Source organism: Cydia amplana, chromosome 16 (assembly GCF_948474715.1).
Source record: "Cydia amplana chromosome 16, ilCydAmpl1.1, whole genome shotgun sequence".
In the NCBI taxonomy this organism is placed as follows: Eukaryota; Metazoa; Arthropoda; class Insecta; order Lepidoptera; family Tortricidae; genus Cydia; species Cydia amplana.
Window position 1 is genome coordinate 15116989 of NC_086084.1, and position 24854 is coordinate 15141842.

A 24854-nucleotide genomic window follows, 5' to 3' on the forward strand; every position below is an offset into this window, starting at 1 on the left:
CTGTTTGCTGAACTGACCTAACTTTATTGTTTAACTTTACAAAACCTATCATTACTTTTAGTCTATCTATAAGTAGGTACAACATTATCATCCACATCATTGAGATTATGGTTATCATCATCGTTAGAAACGCTTTTGTTGACTATTTCTACATTATTATCATGACGATCTTTACCATTATGGCTCGGAACACTTTGTTACACTTTTTCATCATGATAGTAATTAATATTGTCAACACTATCAAAGGTATCATTTGTTGTATGGTTTTAAGTACCTTTAGTCGTCGTTTGTTTCGACTAGCCTACCTCTGCCTTATATTTTCTATTTTGATCTCTTAATTTTGGACTTTTAATTAAATTGTATTATTTACTGATTCAACATTGTTTGAACTTTATAGTTCACTATTTATTAATCTCGACTTTACCATTGTCGAGTTTTTTTTATATAATCACTAATGACTATAACCACCAATTTTAATTATTATTAATGAACCGATGCCCTACTTGTGGACCTAATTAGTTTTCTGATAACCGATATCCCGTTTTCCTGTTTGTGGTTGAATAAAACAACTAAATCGGTACTTACTTGCGTCCCTTTCTTTAGGTCCTGCGTGCAACAGAGACAAAAGATATTGTTTTTTTTTAAATAAACGCATTCCTGGCAGCATATTCTAACTTGGATTTTTAGGTAGATATTTCGGTACGATGTGTAAAACAAATGTATTATTTTTAAGTCCGACATTAGAAATGTGACTTATTTATTTTAAATCCCTTGTGCACGGCTTTTCGTGCAAGATACTCGTTTTGTCACATAGTGTTACACAACAATGATCTGGAAGAATCTAATCCTCCTAGATGCTTTCATTTTGTTTCTGAATTTGCAACCTTGTCTAAAATAAAAATCATATTTTAGTAAAAGGCCTCCGGGACTTAGAAGTGAAAATGATGAACATAGAAATTACAAAAATTTTATCTCACCCAGTTTAGAATCAGGTGAAGCCCTGGAGTCATCCCTGAAGACTCTGCGGCGGAACTGAGGGTCGGGAGCCACGTGCTCATAGGGGATGGAGCCAGTCCTCTTGAACAGGATCTGGAAACATAGATGAGAGTGTTACTTGACTAATCTGAGCATTTTTACAATTAATGTTGGCTGATTATCATCTTCTTCGCATTGTCCCGACATTTTTGCCACGGCTCATGGGAGCCTGGGGTTCGCTTGGCAACTAATCCCAGGAATTGGCGTGGGCACTAGTTTTTACGAAAGCGACTGCCATCTGACCTTCCAACCCAGAGGGTAAACTATAGGCCTTATTGGGATTAGTCCGGTTTCCTCGCGAAAAATGACTGGTAAATATGAAATGATATTTCGTACATAGGTTTCGAAAAATTCTTTGGTACGAGCCGGGGTTCGAACCCGTGACCTCCGGATTGAAAGTCGCACGCTCTTACCACCAGACCACCAGCGCTTCACGTTGGCTGATTATATGTAGAAAAAAAAATAGAATTCTTGTAAATAAGTTGCACGTCTGCATGCATTGTAACGCCATTTAGGGTCCTAGCTAAATTGGTTCTTCCATACTTACGCTATGGATGTCCAATTTAGCTAGAACCCCAAATGGCACAACAATCCCGTGTGGTGACTGTATATCGAGCGTAGACACGAATCTGCAGTTTTAGTGTACATTTCACGTAACCCATTCGATAGTTGTAAAATAACACTTCCCAGCCCGTAGACCCCAGTGAAGGAGGCCATAGAGGCAAAGAACTAAAACATAAGCATAATACCTTGCTCAGCGTGTAGACGAAGAACACGATGATGCAGATGGTGTAGATTGGCATCACGAAGCCCATGGAAGACTTGGGGGCCGGTACCGGTCCGCCAGGGGAGCCCAGCGGCGGCCGCATGCCCGGAATCGGTGGAGGCTGTCAAGATATGAAAATAAAGTTAAAACATTCTAAAGGAAAGTAAGATTCGCATGCATGTTAATTATAAGATGTAATTTTTTTTTGAAAAGATGTGTCCCGCCGAGTTTGTTGCCGGTCCCATATTGGGATACCCTCCTCCAATTGAGGGGGGATTTAAATCTTCTCGGGGCAGAGGTGTAGGGTCGGTCTACCTAGCTTTATTTGACGTTCATAAGCGCATTGTAATTATGCCTACTTGAATAAACTATCTTTTATCTTTATCTTTATCGCCTGAGTATATAGACGGCAGAGCGAAGATGAGGACGTTTAGTAAAACAAGTCAGACAATCCATCTTCCGGCCGATTTAGTAGGGCGCCGACCTTAAAATTACCAAACACGCGTGTAAGATTAAAGAAATAACTCAAATAGACCCAATAATTCCATTTATCCCGGTGATGGTGTAACATGAATAGGTAGATAAAACTAAACTATACCTATACCTATATAAGGGTTTTGCCATTCCGATAACAGTAAGTATCAATTGACAAACTTATTGAATATCATTACACCTATATCAGTTGTATGACGATTATTTTATTTAGCAGTTGACTAAGTGTAAGGCCTGAGTGGACGCTCGAAGCGGAGCGTTCGGCGGGGCGTGCAGCGTGGCGTCGGGGTCACGAGTGATTTGAGCAGCGTGTACTAAGGCCGCTCCTAAGCGTTTGTATTTGTTTAACATGCACGCCGCACACCCCGCCCCGCTGCACGCCCAACTCGAGCGACAACTCAGGCCTCACACTAAGTAGTCATAATCAATTTACTCCAGAACCCCTAGTATAAGTTTCATTCGATAGCGTGACGAGCGTTCGCGTTTGCGTTGTCTACTTTTGTATGGGATTTTGAACAGCACTAGAGATTTACACTAGAGGCACAGATTAAATTTTAACCAGTACTAGATTTCAAAGTTTTCAACCAGGTTTTACGTTCAAATTAAGGGAATTTCCTGTGGGACATTATACCCAATGATTAGCTATAACGAAGCAGCCAAAATTGAAAAGCATACCTTCTTTCCTTGAACCATATTCCACACAATTTCCCACTAAAAATTCACTCGATAACTTTTAGACTAATGTCCATTTTGACGGCGCGGCGTGTACGCGACTGAGACGGTTTCATAAACGTCTTTACGACGTCCACGTTTTATAACTTCCTGTGTTTACTGAATATTCCGATTCCCGGATGTAGGAGAGTCCGTCCAACCTGTGGAAAATTCGTAAAATCCTTTTTAGGGTTCCGTAGCCAAATGGCAAAAAACGGAACCCTTATGGATTCGTCATGTCTGTCTGTCTGGCTGTCCGTCTGTCTGTCCGTAAGTCACAGCCACTTTTTTCCGAAACTATAAGAACTATACTATTGAAACTTGGTAAGTACTAAGTAGATGTATTCTGTGAACCGTATGGGTTTGATGAAAAAAAATTGGTGTATAGGGATAGGTCTTCAAAAATTATATTGAGGTTTCTAATATCATTTTTTTCTAAACTGAATAGTTTGCACTAGAGACACTTCCAAAGTGGTAAAATGTGGGTCCCCCCCCCCTGTAACTTCCAAAATAAGAGAATGATAAAACTAAAAAAAATATATGATGTACATTACCATGCAAACTTCCACCAAAAATTGGTTTGAACGAGATCTAGTAAGTAGTTTTTTTTTTAATACGTCATAAATCCCTTAAATACGGAACCCTTCATGGGCGAGTCCGACTCGCACTTGGCCGATTGGCACGAGCGGTTAAACAACAACTTTGCCCCCTTGTAAAACAAATAACTATTTTCGTTCAGATGTGTCTTTTACTGTATTTTTTGTAGTTCTAAGGCAAGGCATGTTTATAAATGGAAGAAAAAACTCGGAGTAAACCTAAAGGGACATTGCTATTGATACTAAATTTCCTTTTGAACTTGTGGACCATAGTTGCAGTACTGGACTATATTTGGGAGGTTTTACGATAATTAACATTGGAAAAACAGTTTGAACTTAATAGCATTAAGGTAAACAATTAAATCACTTCAATCTTATCGGCGTCTCACTCGTTCCACACTCGAAAGAAGGAGACGCACGAAAGGACACTTGCGCAGGCGCAAATGCGCGTGATTCTATTTCTGCAGTGTGTCTAGGCCGCGAATGTGGGTCGGGGAGCAATGTCGCGCGAACTTGATTTTCTACTTGTGTATTTGATGGAATGGCCGAAATCGACTGGTTTTCTACTCGAACACTTGTAACTTTTTGACAGCTTTTGTTAGAAAGGGACTTCCACTTTTGTTACAAGCATTTAAGAGGATAGTAGACGACCACTTCTCCATACAAACTTAGCCCTCATTTACCAAACTTTAAAAAAGACAAAATCCATACTAATATTATAAATGCCAAAATGTGTCTCTCTGGCTGTCTGTCTGTTACCTCTTCACGCTTAAACCGCTGAACCGATTTAGTTGAAATTTGGTATAGAGATAGTTTGAGTCCCGGGGAAGGACTCGAACTATAAGGGGATGAAAAGGGGGGTGGAAGTTTGTACGGGGAATCGATAAAAAGCAGATTGGATCAAAAATAAGCTACCCAAATTACTAAATCCACACGGACGAAGTCGCGGGTAAAAGCTAGTATTCTATATGAAAAGATCCGCCCAATTAAGGTTAAGTTCAATGTGGCTAATTCCGTCATAGGGCCTATTCCGTCTACTAGCGTTTTTCTCGAATAACCAACAAAATTGATAATTTCATCGACAACGCAGTGATTGCTTTTAGTTTCAGCAATCAAAAGCAGATGGTTTTTTTTTCCTACGATTGAAAATCAAAGATATATACGCTCGTGGACGGAATAGCCCCTATGACGGAATTAGCCACATTTACCTTACAGATATTCAAATGCTTAATAAAATAGTTAGTAGCTAGTAAACTTTAGACTTATCTTTGCATGGAATTCAATTTTTATGTGAAGTGACAAATCGCCCATTATGTTAGAAATGTTTGAGTTATTCGACTGAGTTTTTTTAACAAGATATCTATTCAAATATCGACCTTGCCATCTAGTTAAAAAGATCCAAATTGTAATGGTAATTTAAGACAATTTTACTACACGTATACAATGCAAGCATTTGAAATTCCAAGTCTTTGAAATGGTAATGTCGGCTCCATTGTCGCAAATGGTCATTTGTGTTTATTTCCACAGATTTGGAGCGGGTTTCTAGTTCTGTTCACCGTTTAGTTTCATTGATTTATGTTGTGTTAGAATACACGTACAGAAAATGTAGATTTTTAGGCACGTTTTACCAGTATCACAAGAATTTTGCCTGATGTCGGCGCCTAAACCTTATTTTAAGGCATCAGTTGTGAGCATCAGTTGTGACTTACCCACGAACGAAATAGACTACTAATTTTCAGTTAGTGTGCAATAAAGACGATATAATATAAAACTGAAATAGATGTCATAATAATATTAACTAAATAAAAAGTGACCAAGCTTTCTGGTGGCCGAGGCCGGAATCGAACCGGCGACTTCAGTTTACGTGGCTAAAATCCTGCTCCTGACCACTAGACCACCCGTACAAACGGCAACACTCTTAACTTTACTGTCCATGGGTGGACCTTACTTTTGTAATAATGTTTACCGGTGGACAGTTAACAGTGTGGGCGATGGTACTATAGGATTATAGGTATAGTCAGAAGGTGAAACTACATTAATTAAAGGGTTTCATGACATAATTCGGCAGGTACCTATGTGGAAATGGATGATTGACAAGAGTCCGTCTAAATCTAATTTTGCACAGATTTGCATTTGAACACAACAAAGTGAGAGAGTGTCATAAGTATTTTCATAGAAATATTACATTAATGATGACATTTCCATACTTTGCTATTGCCATGCATGACTAGACTAGGTCCGACTGTAATAGGTAGGTACCTAGATTATTTATCTGGATAGATAGTCAGTTAACTAGCACAAGATCAAGAAGCCCCAAAAATAATGAGTATGACATCATGCTGAAACGCATCAAGTGTACATACTCTACTGGTGAATGGTACAAGTCAAAGGAGCCAGTTCACATGACAGATTTAGTTTTTATAGAAAACTCAATTATACCTACATTAACTAGATCACAGCATTTACAGCACTAACTGGCCTGCTAGCAGCTAGCATGAGTTGCGTTCTCGCGCGTGACTTCATACTTACGCCAAGCGCGACTTCAAGAATGGGCTCGCGCGCGGGAATGCAACTTATATGCTAGACCGGCTGCTCCTACAAATATCTTCTTCGTCGCGTTATCCCGGCATTTTGCCACGGCTCATGGGAGCCTGGGGTCCGCTTGGCAACTAATCCCAAGAATTGGCGTAACTAGCTGAACTTGTCCGCTACTTGACGCTAGATGTCGACTATGAAATAACTCGCGTTTTGGTAAGAAAACTGATGTATGGAGTTACCACACTTTCTTTACTTATATGTATTTCTCTATGCCCAGGCTCACATGTTTGTATGTAGCTCGCTTTGTGTTCAGCTGACTGTACGTCGATATACCTAATTTCTAAATGACGATGACGCTACGCTAATTCCTAATTCTATGCCTTGGACCAATCACGGAGCGACGCAACTAACCGACGTACGCGCATCGCATACAGCACGAAACTTGCTAGGGTTGTTACTTGTCTTGTATGATCACAAAAAATACAATAAAATTAAATTTCGTCCTCTCAGCATTAATAAAAATGCTGAGAGGACGAAATTTGATATCTAGTAAAGGATAACGCTATACTTTGCTTAAAACGTAAGTGAACTTCAAGAATAACGCAAGGAATTTAAAAGACAAAACGCATTGATATAGAATAAAGAACTGGATACCCAATCAGCCGCAAAAAATGGCCCCACAAAAGTAACGTTAAAACAGATCACGCGTTACTTTTTCGTTTAGTCTTGTTTGAAACGCTCAAATGTGAAGTTGTCAACAATTACGAAATGTGCCGTTAAAATATGTAAAAATAACAATGACAAAACAAGAAAAAAGGATGGAATATATTTCTTTCGGTTAGTTCTTTGGATAGCATTACATAATTTATGTAATCTGGTGGTGATTTTATGGTTTTGAATAAATTAATTTGTTAGTACCAAAGAAGGGATGTCAAGGAACAAAAATCTAATGAGTCGATGTGAGGTCAATATTTTTTTATATTTTTATATGAAATTCGTAAGGAATAATATTATGTTTAAATTCAAGATTTCCAAGAAAACCTATGCGACGTGCAAAGTGGACTGCTATTTAATTATAGCAAGAGATAGGGGTGATGCAGTTTTAAACAAGGCAAAACGGCACTTGTGTGTTCGGCCCATTTCCCTGTTTCCGACATATACGCCACCAATAAGGGCTTATGTCGACTAACTGTAAATGCTAAACCTGTCTGAACACAGTGACAACCACAGGATTTTTTTAATAAAGTATGGACTTTATTAAAAAAATCCAATCAGTACCTAAATGTCCCCGTGCACCCGTGCGATGAGTAAATGTAGATCTAAAATACACAGTTATTTTATTTAATGAGTTGAATTCATTTCAAGGAAATTAGTATTTAACGACGTATACTTACTTATTAAAAATTAAATTTTTTTGAATTTGAACCACGATTTAATTTTATTTGAGCTCCCGATTAAATTAAATTTGTTTTATTTATTACTTCAATTGGTTTTTCTGTACAGTAATACCTATTAAAGTGTACCAAAGTGACTCCATTCGTTCATTATTCTCGTTTGACGTTCTTTGACGTAAATACGTTACGTTTAGTGCCATCTGACTAAATTTTTTAACAGCGTTGGTACTTACTACTTATGTTTGCAAATTTGACACTTAATGCTTACGACATTAGCTCTTTTCTGTACGAAACATTTATCTTGACTCAAAATTTACGTAAGCGTTTTTATCATCAATGCAAATGGTGCGAAACGTCATTAGGATCCACATTTGTTGACGTTTTTGTTCTGCTTTGTATGTCTATTTCTTTTATATTAAGTCAGTGACAAAACGTAAACAATTTAATCTTCAAATTCTATCAAGACTTAAATAAATTATACCGGTCTGCTCTTCAATTCTATCTAATACAAAAACAAATAAGTTATGTATCAAATATGAAAGCTTTTATCTTCTAACGACCCCATCAAACACTAATTACTTTGCATTGTTTTATCACAGAGTTCCCATGGCCACCTGCTGCCTCCATCATCAGGTCAGCTCCATGTCACCATTATATTGCATTATCATCCGATTTACATAGGTAATACCTATGCAAAATTACAGCTCAATGGGAAATCGGGAAGTGAGACAAATTTAACTTCCAAGTTTTGACCCACGCTAACGAACTAACATACCTACATACATACTAACAGAGTAAGTTAAATATAAGCTTGTAAAAACCATGATAAACATTCATTCAAGTATGTCACATCACGAATCGCAAAAAAAGATGTATTGATCAACAATTTCCAAATTTTACGTCTTTTACAAGACGGTTGTCAATAAAAAAGTCCGATAAATATTCTAGAACTGAAATACTTAGGTCAGTGTGGCTACCACCAATTTGGCACTGACATAAACGCCATCGAGAACGTAATTTTGCTTGTGCGAGCGAGATGTAAAGAAAATAAATTACGTTCTGGATAGCGTATATGTCAGTTTTGACATTGTCAGTGACTCATAGTACGGGCTCAGGTGCCAACCCTAAACATAATGTCCAAGAATACCCATTCGTAGTTTGCTTTCGAGTTACCTCATGTCATGTGTGCCTTAGACAAGTCCTACACTGTTCGTCCACGTATTCTTTAGTAACTTTTACGCAATCGGTTAAAATTCTACGCGGTACGTACATTCCTAGGCGTGGAAAACTAATAGTGTTATGCAAGAGACAATGAATTGAATGGTATAACAAGTAAAATGTTTGACAAAGTATAACTTAGAAACATGGAATAAAAAAACAGTGTGTATGTGTGTGTTAAAGTAGGAAAAAGCTATAGTACGTTTTTTTAGCATTAGAAAGAAGGTAAACAATCTTGACGTGTCTTTTTATTAAAAAATATTGAAAAACACTTAAAAAATAGTTTATATTACTTATGAAAGCAAAAGATGTCGACTTTTTAATAAAAAGACATGGTCAAGATAGCTAACCTTCTTTCTAATGCTAAAAAAAACGAACTATAACAGTTCAAGATACTTACTTTACTCTTTGACTTCAAGCCATTTGCAATGTCAAAGACTGGAAACGTCATCACTATGTCGAATTTCTATGAAATTATGTCGCCTATAATGACAGGCCTTCACTTCGTTATATTAGACGGACTCCATAAGGTATTATTATATTTATAATCCGTAATATCGACAACAATACTCTTTACTGAACATCGATGAACCTTATACCTTTGAAATAAGATTTATAACAAGTCAATAACAATTTAAAGTACTCACGTGTTAGATGTTAGATCACTCGGCGAAGCTCGCAATGTGTTAGCTATTAAACGGGAGTTCCCAAGGATTTCAATATAAGGTTCAGAAGGGCTAAGATTGGCTCTTTATCATTTGTCACCATGCCTGTCACGTTCTAACAAGTATGTAAGTTAAGTGACGCATGACATGACAGGTGATAAAACGCGACCATGATACCGCTGCAGTATTTTTAATTCGGGTGTTATATCAAATTGAACGTTGTAAGAGGAGTATTAAAGTTGATATTATATTCAAATAGGTTGGTCGTATAGATTTTATGTAAGACTAGCGACCCTCCCCGGCTTCGCAGGGGTTAACAAATTATATATAAACCTTCCTCTTCAATCACTCTATCTATTAAAAAAACCGCATCAAAATCCGTTGCGTAGTTTTAAAAATCTAAGCATACATAAGGGACAGAGAGACAGCGGGAAGCGACTTTGTTTTATACTAGTGATTCAAGAGGAAGGTTTATGTATAATTTGTTAACCCGTGCAAAGCCGGGGCGGGTCGCTAGCATAGACTAGGGATCCTCTAGACGGAGTTTAGAGCAATTATTTCATGAAACCGATGCTGCCAAAAATACAGGGGTGCGGGGGGACGAGGTGAGCGAATCCCGCGCCGTGATTGGTCCGTTCAAAGACACGGACCAATCACGGCACGGGATTCTGACACTTTGACTCGAAGATGGAGTAAAACTACCGTATATAGTGGCAGAGGGGGTAGCGTTACTATGCTCAGTCTAGAGGATGTCTTGTCTGTGGTCGCTAGTAACAAATATAAGTTTTTACTCTGATTTTTAGATCCTACTCCTACGAATTGGGAACTCCCAAAGCTCACTCCCTCCTCGCGAAGCCACCACCACCATAACTCCCCTCACTGACCTTGATATCCACGTCAAAGTACACAGACAAAGGCGACCGTATTACCCTTGCGTGCGGGGGCATGGGCACAGGCCCGCGCGAGGGGGGCGTGGGCGCACCGGGGGGGATGGCGCGGCCGCGCTCGCGCAGCGCCGGGTGCGGCCCGGCGCCGAGGATTGGTGAACGCTCCTGCTTCACGGCTGTGGACATACCACTGTATGTAATACTTAGGGTAGGTGCGTTAGTTTTCGTCCAGCTCTAGTATCCGTCCACTCGACGAAATTTCAATATAAAATAAACGTACCTACATTGCTGCACAAATTTGGACTTATTGCAATTCTTAATATCGAAATAATATATCTACATAAAAATTATGTTTCGCAAGTAGCAAATTAAATATCAATAATATTATTTGCTAATATGTCAAGTGGGCGAAAACTAGCGCAATGACCCTATATGCGAGTGGTTAGATAACCTATCAGAAAAATAAGCTATTGGAAAAATAAAATAATGGAAAAATATGCGAATAGTTAAATATGCTATCGAGAAAAAGTAAAATGGTAAAAATTGCCAATGGCAAAAATAGCAATCTGGAAAAAACTACATATTTTCGGAAGAAACAGTACACACTTATTGTCGGTTGTCGATAAGGTTGATTTCAAATTGAAAAACTATATGAAAACAGCGCCTTATTGACAACAGATGGTTAAGAATGCCACTTTTGTAGCCCTTATTAAGGATTACGAATGGTTAATTAGTGTAGCATGATATTATTATAATTATCATACACTCAGGTGCAGATAATCCAAAGCATAATATCTTAAACAGTTGTTATTACAAAACACGACTACGCCTCACGTAGTCGGGTAAAACAAGGGATTAGTGACAACATTCACACATATTATACAAACGCACATTGAGATGTTTAAACAGAATTGTAGTAAAGTATGTTACATTGATTTTGTTCTACCTATTACGATTTATTTCTAAATTCCTAATACCCACTTACTCGTAACTATATAAAGTACCTAACTTGTGCAACTTCCTAGGGAGTTATCGCTTTTTTTCACAATCTATAACACCCGCGGGAACAATATAGGCCTTTGTCTTTTAGTACAAGTGTGATGTGCTTTTCGAGCAAAGGTGACGAAAAGTTATAAAATTCAACATGTGTCATCCCTATACCTATTGCCTGTTTCTGTACATACCATTGTTTACTAATAGCCTATTCTAGTCCTTATACTATTAACATAAGGTCTAAAATACAATTGTCCGCAAAACTTAATGAAAAATTAGGCTAAACACGTCACATCCTAAAACAAGTTCCGTAGTCATACTCATTAAATAGACCAACTGTCCTTGTCAGATCGCAGTCAGTGGAGGGAGATGGGTGATGAGAAAAATCGTGAGTGAGCTGATGTGGTACAAGTTGTGAGATTGAAGCGGAGAACATAGCGGATTCGGTTGTAGAAGCATGGCGCACCGGAATATCATTTATACAGTACCGGTACCATGATTCTCTGACAGTGTCAATACTGACATACCTACGTAACTTACTTTCTATACATCTCGCTCGTACTAATATGCGAGTACGAGGAAGATGCATAGAAAGTAAGTTACGTTCTCGATAGCGTTTATGTCAGTGCCAAACTGGTGGTAGCCATGCACTAGCCACACAGCAGTCTTCCGAACTCCCGAAAAAATGACCCGTGTTGTGGACCCGGGTAAGTCCTTAAACTACGTCCAAACGAGAGGTATGGGCACTGTGAATGCCATCTCGCTTTGCGTGGTAGAGCACAGCACAGCGAAGGTCATTCCAGAATTTCCAGATCTACATAGAGCAGAGCCCAACTGGGGAAGTACCTCCACCTTACAGAAAACCGCAGCCAAATAACACTAGACCCTACTCATAGTGCTGTGTTCCGGCAGGAACCTTACTCACCGGCAGGTGAGTAAGGTTGCCAGAGCTGAAAGAGGGTGCTGAGTGTTAGGGTCGGCAACGCGCATGTAACACCGTAGTAGTTGCAGGCGTCCATAAGTTACGGAGACTACTTACTATCAGGCGGGCCATATACTTGTTTTACACCGACGTAGTATTAAAAAATATATATTTAGTTGAACAGAATTTACCATAATATACCTATCTGCCGAAGCCCGTCCTTTGAGAGATAACTACTTAAAGATAACAAGATTACTTTCAAGAATTAAGAAAATAGGATGCATTCGGTTCAAATTTAATTTCGGAAAACTGAAGACAAACTTCGTGAAAGAGATATCTAATGAAAGGGAATTCCATTCATTCATTCATTCAGTGGTCTAGCTAAAAGTCGCCAAAGTTTGTAACTCGAGCCAAACCCCTCAATTTGACCCACATCGCCAATTGACGCATTGCCTAATTTGTGTATAAACCATATGTGCCTCCAAGGACCACAGATGCTAAACAATACGCATGTGGGCAAACAACATGTTAGAACTAACAGAATTACCTATTAATTCCAAACTAAATATGGCGTAACTTGGAAAACAAACTAATTTCGAGAAATATTTTTTGAAGTGAAAACTTCTTTAGCGGCGCTGGGCACTTTTTGAGGTGGGTAAAAAATGATAAACTCGAGACAGCATAAGGCGATCACGTGACCATAAGGGTCGTAAGGCGATCACGTGACCGTCAGCCCCGTAAGGTGGCCACTTATAATTTAAATGGCATTTAAATCAATAAAGAAAAACTCAATGTTATTTGGCATTTATGTTGCGGACTCGTTTTCAAGAGTCTTTACCTATGTTCAAATAATTTGACGTTGTCATGGCAGTATGTAACAGGGATGTTGCGGATGCCGATTTTTTGACATCCGCGGATGCGGATGCGGATTTTTAAAGGCTCACATCCGCGGATGCGGATGCAGATGCGGATGTCAAAATAGTACCATAAAAAACGTCAAATATTACATTTTAGTAATTTTTTTTCAAGAAACCGGCCAAGTGCGAGTCCCACTCACGATACATTAAGTCCCACTCACGCTTGACTGCTCATTTCTAATAGGTTTTTTTGGTTAATGACTAAATTACCTAGCAGTCTTACTCCGATGCTAAGACGTTCCTGTACCGACCTTTTCCACATCCGCATCCGCATTAAATCCGCATCGATTTTATGCGGATGCGGATGTTGAAAATAATGCGGAAGTTCCGCGGATCCGGATATTCGCAACAACCCTGGTATGTAAATAAACATGTCAATGAAAAAGTGTGATCTTATTTGAGAATGATAATAATATATAATAAATAAATAGAATACTTCCGCTAAACGTATGTATCGTGTTACCGGGCGTCGGTAACATAGTGAGGTGAGTTTTCACATCTATCGGCACTCCCGGAGTGCAACCTTTGTTGCTTGTTTACATAAACGTTTCAAGATAAGACTAGAAGATCATGTAATGAGGAGGGATGAATACTTCAAAAAAATGAAAATATTAACGTTAACTTCACTATACATTTTTGAATTGTGTAAATTAGTTAACAAACGAAAACATTTATTTGAGCGAACAAGAGATAACTTTCCAAGGAATCAAAATCTGCGGAAAAGAAACAAATTAGTTAGCACTTTCACAAATCTAAAAATAGTGAATTCCTGTCCTTACCATATGGCAGTCACAGTATATAACAACATACCGTCAGAACTAAAACATATACTTAGAGAAAGATTCAACATTCTTTAACAAACTAAAAAAGTTCTTGGTAGAAAACTCATTTTACAATGTAAAGGAGTATCTTAATTATAAGTCTTAATACCTAATATTAATTGCTAGTGTGTGCTAGTTTATAAGTATTAGTTTTTAAGTCTTTATGTATATTGCTGTGCCCCAACGGGGTTTATGCTGGAACACGTAAATACTTTAAAATCTTGTAAAACCCATAAAAGCAATGAATAAATTATGAATTACTTACTATATAGCCTAGCCTATTTAGGCAAAATAATGTTAGGGATGAATGTTGATGGACGGAGAGCGGATGGTAGACCCAAAAACGATGGATGGATTGTTTGAAAGAGGATATGAGAAAGAAAGGAGCGAGTGTTGAGGTGATGAACGAAAGAGGAGAATGGAAGAGAAAAACATGTTGTGCCGACCCCACATAACGTGGGATAAGGGCAGGAAGAAGAATAATTAGTAAATAGCGGTAGCGGTTAAGAAAGTAACTCTTCATTTCATTATATTATATATATACTTGGTCAAGCAGAACTTGTCAGTAGAAAAAGGCGGCAAATTTGAAAAATGTAGGCGCGAAGGGATATCGTCCCATAGGAAATTTGAATTTCGCGCCTTTTTTTACTGACAAGATTTGCTTGACCAGCTATACCTACTCGTACATCTTTTGGATATCGATAATAATACAGACTGACTAACCAACAACAGATGACTTAGCCACTAATTAATACAAATAAATCCAGAGAATACGACTTTTGCAATTGTCATCCGAACAACCTTAAAATTTGCCTTTTGGGGTTGGCAACTGTCAAAGGTTTTGCATAGATGGCGCCATCATAGCTTGCCCCTTTCTCTAGTTATGTTCTATGAGATTTGGCCTGGATGCCATAAAATTAAATAAAAACATTTTTGACAATTCTATGGATTGACAGGACAAGCAATGCTGGCGCCATCTGTAAAATACATCGTCAGGCCAACCCATTTAAGAACAACGAGTCACTTAACTAAGGCTCTACTTCATTTACATATTTGGACAAACAGCTCTACTGATGATCTAGTTAGATCTGAAATTACCAAATTAAGATCTCGTGGGTAGATCCGGTCACCCAATGTTAAATTAATTTTCAACGTATCAAGCCGAAACGTCTGCGAACGATGGAGCCTCCCTATGGCTCATATATCGTGGAAATATTCGCTGTATTGGGTACGGTCTTGGTAGCTCAGATGGCAGAGCACTGTACTAGTGACCCAGTGGTCGCGGGGTTAAAGTACCACCCAAGACAGTGATTTTTGTGATCTGCAGCGGTATCATGGTCGCATTTTATCACCTGTCATGTCATGCTTCACTTTCGCACTTAGATACTTGTTAGAAAGTGACAGGCATGGTGACAAATGATAAAGAGCCGGCCATCTTAGCCCTTCATTAGGTACTTTATTATAGTCTGTCGAAGCGCTTGCGCTTAGGTAGTCATACTTGAAGTGTGCAAAAAGGAAGCCGTTATATGAAAATTTCATGAGTGCGAAAGAGGTGGGCTGCAAATGTAAGAACGTGAACACTTTTGAGCTTCATTAGCAGCCGTTTGAATAGGTACATGTACAGTCGCCATCCAGATATCTCGGAGCGGCCAAGGTGCTCAAAAATATCTGAACAGTTGAACACGCACTCTAGCGCCTTAACAAGAAAGGCGTGTTCAGATATTTGTGAGGTCTTTGGCCGCTCCGATATATCTGATGGCGACTGTACCTACCAAAACGTAAGTTTAGCGGACTGGATAATAATAATTTTTAAGAAAAAAAAACCGACTTCTATGCGGCCCGGTGAAAGATTATTGTAGATGGTGCGCTATGTAGAAAAGGAAGCATTTCGTTTCTGTAAGGCTCGCAGTTCTAACCTAACCTAACCCACTTTTGTTCGGTTCTGTGAGGATAGCAGTTCAAACCTAACCTAACCCACTTAACGGCGCATGCGGTGCGGTGTACGGGGGTTTGAGCGGGAGGGGTTTGGCCTCATCATACTTTATACCTACATTTTATGGTAGGTAATCATAGTGGTTTATTTAGTTTAGGTATCATAGTGGTTTTCCGGGTCAAGGTCCGGGTCTGTGTCCGAGTCCGGGTCCGAGTCCGGGTCTAGTCCAGGTCCGAGTCCGAATCCGAGTCCAGGTCCGGGTCCGGGTCCGAACCGGATCCGGGTACGAGTCCGGATCTGGTTCCGAGTCCGGGTCCCAGTCCAAGTCAAAGTCGAAATTCGAAATCACCAAACATGTAACTATGCGTCGTTGAAGAGTTCTGTTCTGATCATCATCAGCAGTTCCAGTTCATCAAATGCGACAGTTTTTAATGTTAATGTATTATTTTATGATGAAAATACAGAAAATTCTATACGTGTGCCTTTAAGATTTGAGGAGTTCCCTCGATTTCTCATGGATCCCATGTTCAGAACTTGAGCTTGACATAAATATGGCTTAAAAACCTAACTTGCTTAACAAATATAACGAAAAGAAAAAATCGCCAAACGCGAGCTATGCGTCGTTAAAGAGTTTCGTTCTGGTCATCATCAGCAGTTACACTTCCTCAAATGTTACATTTTAAATGTATATGCTTGATTTGTTGATTAAAACACAACAATCACTATATGTATGCCTTTAAGATTTGAGGAGTTCCCTCGATTCCTTATGGATCTCATCATCAGAACTCGAGCTTGACAGAAATGTGGCTTAAAAACTAAACTTGCTTAACAAACATAACGAAGAGGACAAATCGCCAAACGTGAACTATGGGTCGTTGAAGAGTTCTGTTCTGATATCATCAGCAGTTCCACTTCATCAAATGCGACAGTTTTTAATAAAAATGGTTGATTTTCTGATGAAAATACAAAAATCTCTATACGCACACCTTTAAGATTTGAGGAGTTCCCTCGATTCCTCATGGATCCCATCATCAGAACTCGAGCTTGACAAAAATGTGACTTAAAAACTTAACTTGCTTAACAAACATAACGAAGAGGACAAATCGCCAAACGTGAACTATGCGTCGTTGAAGAGTTCTGTTCTGATCATCATTAGCAGTTCCACTTCATCAAATGTCACGTTTCTGAATGTATATGCTTGATTTGTTGATAAAAACACAAAAATCACTATATGTATGCCTTTAAGATTTGAGGAGTTCCCTCGATTCCTCATGGATCCCATCATCAGAACTGGGTTTTGACAAAAACGGGACCAATCTGTATGCATATACATACAATCAAAAAAAGAATTTTCAAAATCGGTCCAGTAATGACGGAGATATGGAGTAACAAACATAAAAAAAAATAATAAAACATACAACCGAATTGATAACCTCCTCCTTTTAGATTTGGAAGTCGGTTAAAAAGCTGTAGTCAAGAAATACGGTGGGTGATTAGATATGTCATGGATGGAACGTCATTAATATTTTTGTATTCAATACTTTCAATGACGATAAGGAATAGGAAGTAACTATTGATAAAAAATACTAAGTTTTCCCTACGATATACTCAATGAACTGGTCCTAATATTAACAGTAAACTCCGTTACTACCGACCTCAATAATATCCAAAGAAGGAAAGAGGCCTTATAAAAAAGTGTGACTGAAAACTTGAAATTTGAATCATAAATCATAGACGCTAAAATCCCTATTTGCTTGCAGTATTTGGCTATAACTCTCAAATATTCTGTGACGTAGCCATGTAACAAATTATCAAGTACATGGCCCAGTATGATGAGCGTGTCACGATGTGACAATGTCATGTGACCTCAACAAGTCATTTTAGTCATTTTTTTTTAGTCATTTATTCAATATTGCATTGTCATGTACATAATAAGGTGTTACAATTTAAGAGGTCAGTTCATGACACCCTGTAAGGGCACACAATAGTAGGTACTTATATTTACAGTTATATAGGACTTTATACGATTCTATCAGGTTATATAACATAATCATTTAAAGTTACCAATTATTTAATAAAATAGCATCTACATAGTCACATAAATTAATTCAGGATTACAATGTCAATAAATAAATTGGAATATTAAATAGTTAATGGAATTATTTTGTCAAAATATAGTATAGTTTATTTTCCGGACGTCTTTTCTAATCGTATAGTTAATAGTAGATTTATTGTTGGTACTAGTAGGTCAAGCTATAATTTAAAAAAAATAATAATTAAATCCTAAATTAATTCAATGTCATACTTATTATCTAGCGTATTATCTTCGAGAAACGATTTGACTGTGTAATAACAATTTTCTATTAACAGGGTTTTTAGTCTAGTGTTAAACATTTTGTCATCTGGTTCGGCTTTGATAGCATTAGGGATATTATTAAAAATTTGTATACATTTGTACTGCGGTCCTTTTTTATACATAGCTAAGGTAGATCTTGGCACTAACAGCTTATTTCTATATTGGCTTCTAGTTTTATACGTATCGATTTTCGGTGGGAATAGTTCTGTCTGTCAACATGTGACAATGAGTATTCCGTAGACCACCACGCACAGACTCCTTATGGTACAGTCAGCTGCAGAGAAAAGGTACCACTCTTACATAGAAGTTTGTATGCAGGGGTGGTACCTCTTCTCTGCAGCCTGCAGCTGACTGTACCTATATGAAGCCTACGGACGTGCAAGTTGGGGAGTTTCCAAAAAGTTGGAAATTTCAGGAATATTTCACAGGAAACAAAGTAAACGTTCATTTTCGAAATGGAAAATAGGTACTAAATAAAATATGACAAGCTTCGGATTTTTTTCTATAGGGAAATTTCGCAATTTTGGTAACTTTCCGACGGCATATAAGTAAATAACCTGCCATTAAGAAGCACCACCTACGCCTGAGGACCTCTAGGGTCGAAAGTTGGGACACGGGACTGAGCTCAACCTTATTCGGTCTGTATCGACTGTCGACGGACTGAGACGGTGGATTGTTTTACTTAATTAAAATACCAAATCAAACTGGACTTTTTTTATGACCTCAGTCAGGGGTCAGCAAAACCGCGGCTCGCTAGCTAAGCAGCATGCGGCTCTTTCGATCTGCAATTGCGGCTCTTCAAAGCATCCAAACAAATGACACTTAGATTATACTAGTCAAATCTACTTTTTGCTTATTGACATTCCTGTAACTGATGATTTCTACTGTAGTTGGCTCTCTTCTCCTCAAAAGTTTGCCGAACCATGACCTAAGTAATAGTGATTTTTTATGCCATAAGTAGGAGGCAAACGATATATCGCCTGAATCAATTGCCGTCGGCAACAACCTGCGGTGTGGATGAGCCTTTATAAAGGGCTCCATGTTTTTAACGTGGATGCAAGTGAAAGAACGCGACTTCTTACACCAATTTTATAAGGTAGCGCAATGTGTGGTGCCGTGGCCAATCTCAAGACATCCATATGCTCCGTCTAATGTAAGTGATCATTGCTGTACTAAAACAAGTATAACTAACCGGGGACCGTAGGGCTGGCTCGTTCCTCGCCCAACGGATCGGCATAGCCATCCAAAGGGGGAACGCAGCCAGCCTTATGGGAACCCTCCCACATGGATCGGACCTGGGTGATCTAGCCTAATATATACATATTGGGCTAGGTCACCCACATTATCTTTATTTATTTTTTAGGTATTCGTTTTAGTTTTGTAGGTAGTTTTAATTTTAGGTTAATTTTTATTTTAAGTCTGTTATTAATTATGTTTATGGTTTTAATAAAAATGTCAGTATAACTTGAAGTGTCTTGCTTCTGTGAGCTAAGTGTCTTACATATATTTACTAAACAACTTTTCATCTAAATTGAAAATAGAGCTGATCATTTAGCATATCGGCCAAGTAAAGAAATAAGTATTTAGCATCATGACTTCCAAAAAAAAACAATCGAAATCGGGGGGGTTATTCGTCGACCGCCATTTTGGTAACATCGCCTCGTGATTCATTTCTTTGTTTTTGCTTATTAATATTGTTTAAAGTGTAATATTGATAGCGTATTATGCAGTAAACTAATGTGGAAGTGTGCAGATAATGAAAAAATAATCATGAAACGCGTTTAACCACCATTCTGGCGTCAACGCCGGGTAGCCCACGCGGGTTCTTGTAAAGTCCAGCTATCGCCTTACAAGAACTGAGAACCCAACTACTTACCGAACAACGTCGTGCTCTAGAGCATTTATTTTGGTATTTCTACCTCTAACCGTGGCTGGCTAGAGCCCTAGAGGCCATAATTTTATACTTTTATACCGTACACTGGCTGAATTTTATTACAAATAATCAAAATAATAATAATTCGATCCCACGTGGGATCCACTTTGACGTTGGCGAAATCATCGACAGTATCGATGGAGCCATATTACCCAAAGATTGATTGAATCGAAATCGGCTCAAGTATTTTCAGCTTTTCAACACACGTGTCTATAGTACCTATAACTCTAATAAGAGTAGAATAATTACTAATAAATATCTAACTGTTAATCTAAATTTTGCTTTGTAGCAGATAGTCAGGTAAAAATAGCACAAAACACTCTGATTTTGTCATCACGAACTGGGCTATAACCGCGAAAATCGAAGTTCGTCAATTGCGGGCATTTTTCTCTGTCACTCTCATTACGTCTTGATGAGAGTAAAAGAGAAAGATCCCCGTAATTTGCGAAAATCGGTTTTGGCGGTAGGCCCTCTGTTTTCGACACATATTCGTTCGAAAGTCTCGTTCGTCTGTTTACACCCGCACCCAAACCACGCTAATAGAGTACGCTTACTAAGAGCAAACAATTGACCAAAAATATACCTTAAGTCGTCGCAATAAAGTTTAAGAACAGTCGGGGTATAATGTCGAAAAAACACCCAATTTCTTAACCTTTGGTAGAACTTATGTTATTGCAATAAGGTTCAAGTTGTTCAGTTAAATTTGTCAATAAAGTTTCCAAAACATTTAGTGACATTCTACGATTTCTACAGCGTTGGTCAATTTCCTATGTGGAAGATTTTTGAAACACAATCCGTGCTGAGGTTTTCCCGAGGGGCTACAGCTACACAGTAGGAAAATAAGCATACGAGCCGCCTGATGATAAGTAGTCACCGTAGCCTATGGACGCTTACAACTCAAGAGATGTGCGCGTTGCCGACCCTTTAAAAACCTGTACACTCCTTTTTTGTAGCGGCTACAGTATTTTTTCGTTTTTAGGGTTCCGTACCCAAAGGGTAAAAACGGGACCCTATTACTAAGACTCCGCTGTCCGTCCGTCCGTCCGTCTGTCACCAGGCTGTATCTCACGAACCGTGATAGCTAGACAGTTGAAATTTTCACAGATGATGTATTTCTGTTGCCGCTATAACAACAAATACTAAAAACAGAATAAAATAAAGATTTAAATGGGGCTCCCATACAACAAACGTGATTTTTGACCGAAGTTAAGCAACGTCGGGCGGGGTCAGTACTTGGATGGGTGACCGTTCTATTTTTTGTTGATGGTGCGGAACCCTCCGTGCGCGAGTCCGACTCGCACTTGGCCGGTTTTTATATTTTCAGGACTACAATTTGTAGGTCTATATGTCTATAAGGTGGCAATGAGGCTTGAATTCTAGGTAGGTAGGTAGGTAGGAGGGTAGGAGGGGCAAGTGACTCTAAACCGTAAAATTATTCAATGTTAGTATATCTCACAACAGTATAAATTCGGTTAGTAAGATTGTTAGACACATCACATTCGCACACAAAAACATTACTAACTGTCATCCTGTATTGCCCAAAAGTTGAGCGCAGTGTGTGCACCGAGACTCCAAACAGGCACTCCGAAATGCTCCTTCAAGCACGAGCTGTTACTATCTTTCATTGTATTCAGTAGCACTTTGGTTGACTTCCCAACATTATCAGTTCTTTTCAAGAATGCAGCTATGTCCAGCCCGCAAGTCTCGTTGACAGTCTTTCGGCATTCAGCCGCAGCGTATGGAGACAATAAGCCGTCTTTTCCAACGGCAGAGCTGCATACTTCGTTTACTAACTCGAGGACGGCCATTTCTGATTCGAAGATGACTTCGCAGCATCCTGTTTGAGTAACTTGCAGTTGGAATATTTCGAGGGATGAGCGATCAAACTCTATCTTATCAGCCTAGGTATCTTTTCATTTTATATATGAACTCTACACAATTATCCAGTTTCAAAGACCCATTTGCTTGACTTGTTGGGTTGGACCACTCACCTCTTCTGTATAGTTTTCATCATTTAGAACAGGGGTCACCAATTAGTTTCTTCAGGGGTCCGGGTTATTTTATAATATGACCTTCGCGGTCCGTTTCTACTTGAGTTTATTAAATAAGTAAAAAAATATTATTGGTTATTGCCATTTGGTGACCCCTGATTTTGAATAAAGACATGTATGAATATGATGATCGCAATTAGCCTTCATGAGCTTACTGTAAGGCTTGGTCAATTTGCGTAATAATTTCCTATAATAATTTTTTTTTATACATTCACTGCAATGGGTAGTCAAAAGATCCCATGTCAATTATGGTTAATTACGAGTTAAAATAATCGCTACAGCAAAGTTTTTAAAACAATTATTGAATATCAGCTAATCTTGTTTAGGTATGTTTCATAAAAGTTAATGATGTCGAAGAAAAACATCCTGTATATGTATTAATATATTATAATTAAAATGAATAACTGTAATTTATGATTGAACCTACTGTTTTATGTTTCCTGTTTTCCATTTAAATTGACAATTACTTAATACATTAATAGTAAAAATGCTTAAAGAATTGAAGCTTTAAATTCAGATTATTAATTTATCTTTAAGGTTGCCCTGATTTATAGAGCCTGTTTTCCATTTAAAGGAAATACAGTATAGGCATTTTAACCGATAATTTATTGATTCTAACTGTAGGACTAATAGACATAAATATATGCATAATTTACCCTAATTGTCATATTTATTAACTATACTGTGATTTATTATTAACAGTTGCTACAATTATATAAGATATCTCGAAATACGACATTTTTACACTATAATATGCAAAGCTGTAATGCAAAATTAATATCTTTAAATTGACACTATTCCTTGATAATTATTTATGTTCATCAAGCCAGTAGACATCCCTGACACATATTACAAAGCAGAAGAACAAGATATAGGTATATATTTCCATGTTAACCAACTGGTTTGATTCTAACCACATTCCGATCAGATCTTATGTCAACATTAGGTAATGCTCAGTCAATAGCTGGGCATATTTGCACAGCCGCGCTGGGAACCACAAACACGCACGCGAAAGTTGCGAAAAACTACCCAAAGAATAACAAAAATACCATTTCATAACTCATTTTAAACATTGAAAAGCGTGTTTTGTGTACAGAGCGACGTATAATTAGATTTAAAACGCTCTAAACGTCGCGGCGTCCAGCGATATTGACATTGAGCTTAGTTATAAATACCGCGCTTACCTGCGTCCCGGTCGAGCTGGTTTGGCTTCACCGGCCCCTGGCCCAGCATCAGCGGCGACAGGATCCTAGGCCACAGCACCGCGAAACACCCCACAACAATCACTAGAACGAACATCGTCTTCCGCGGCCCCAAAGCCTCCTCGTTGACCTCGTTCGCCATTCTGTCGTCGTGTTTTCGTATCGTTTCGTCGCACGTACACAGCCGGTCGCACTCTACGGGAACATCGTCGTGTGTGATATAAATAAAAATTTTACTCGACTCGTCCCACGGCCGCCCGCACGAGAAAGCTCGATGACAGCTGTCAAAGCGAAAGCGCCCTCTCCGGGCGGGCGCGGAACGCGACTCGGGAGCGATCCGAATTCCTTCTTCGCTAGGGTGCAACCAGGATCTTCGAGAGTAGAACGCCGGTGGATTGAGCTGGCTCGATGTGACACAGCCGTATATCAACGTCAATCAGCTATGCCGACATCTTGCCTTCCCAGCCACCGGCTCGGCTTCTTCTGGTGAAATCGTCGGAGCGGCACTACAGTTCAAATATTGACAGAGCGAATTAGCGTTAGTCGGAGGAGCGTTTGGCGCGGCGGCCGGCGGCGGCGCTCGAGCCAGGCGTCGGAACAATATGGCCGGGCGCGGAGGCGGCACCGGCTAATAACCCGTCCCCACCGCGTCGAGGACTGCATACGCTCAGATGAATACTAATTAGACACTCTTTGTACGTATTGTCATTATTTAAAAGAGAAAAATCCTAGAAAAAAATGCCTTGGAACACTTCAAAGGACCAAAGGGCACTAAAAATCCCTGCTCATCTTAAACGTTTATCCTAAATAGTTCGCCTTGATAGTGGGGGCGCGACCTACGCGATGATAGAGTGGGTCAGACTGTGACCCTGCCGCTGTAAACGCTTTGCATTAGGTACAGCTTTCTTGCTAAACATGAATATTTACGTACGGAGCATCTTGTTAAAAATTTAAATACTTTCCGCGTAACGACTATCCAGACTCTTAGCAGCTTTAAAATTACACGACCGGCTGTATATTGAATCATCTAGGTACCTAATGGACTCGTACATTCGTCAGCTAGTAAATGACCTAATTAGTGAAATGAAACCAACAAAACGGCGGCGGCGTTTGTTTAAATAGGATGAGATAAGCGTGCTCAGGTTGCGGCTTATCTCGGTTTATTACGGCTCCGATAACAAACACGTTACAAAAAACTAACTTCCTCCTTGCTTCCTCTTATTAATATTGTATTTATTATAGGAGGCAAACGAGTAGACGACTCGCCTGGTGGTGCGATGTGTAGCCCATAAGCTACGATGACTGCTTAGGTACCATCAGGCGGGCCGTATGCTTGTTTGTCACCGAAATGGTGTAAAAAGGCGTAATTCAAAGAACTGCGGCCTTTCGGCTTTGCACATCCTGAAGAAACAATGGTTACAAAA

General features: G+C 38.9%; 1 protein-coding gene across 4 annotated transcripts in view; it reads right to left on the minus strand.

Annotated features, from left to right (window-relative positions):
* The window catches only part of LOC134655059 (uncharacterized), a 46982-nt gene extending 22805 nt beyond the window's left edge, over positions 1-24177 (minus strand). Inside the window, exons 1-6 of one of the 4 annotated variants that reach the window (XM_063510518.1) lie at positions 23413-24177; positions 21700-22014; positions 10300-10478; positions 1785-1922; positions 978-1089; positions 586-606 (exon numbers count right to left, since the gene is read on the minus strand). In XM_063510518.1, the coding sequence (XP_063366588.1) occupies positions 586-606; positions 978-1089; positions 1785-1922; positions 10300-10478; positions 21700-22014; positions 23413-23572 (925 nt within the window). In that variant the 5' untranslated portion in view covers positions 23573-24177. The remainder of the gene's footprint in view (positions 1-585; positions 607-977; positions 1090-1784; positions 1923-10299; positions 10479-21699; positions 22015-23412) is intronic. The other 3 variants (XM_063510520.1, XM_063510521.1, XM_063510519.1) reach the window with 3 other exon arrangements.
* Positions 24178-24854: the final 677 nt, after the last annotated feature.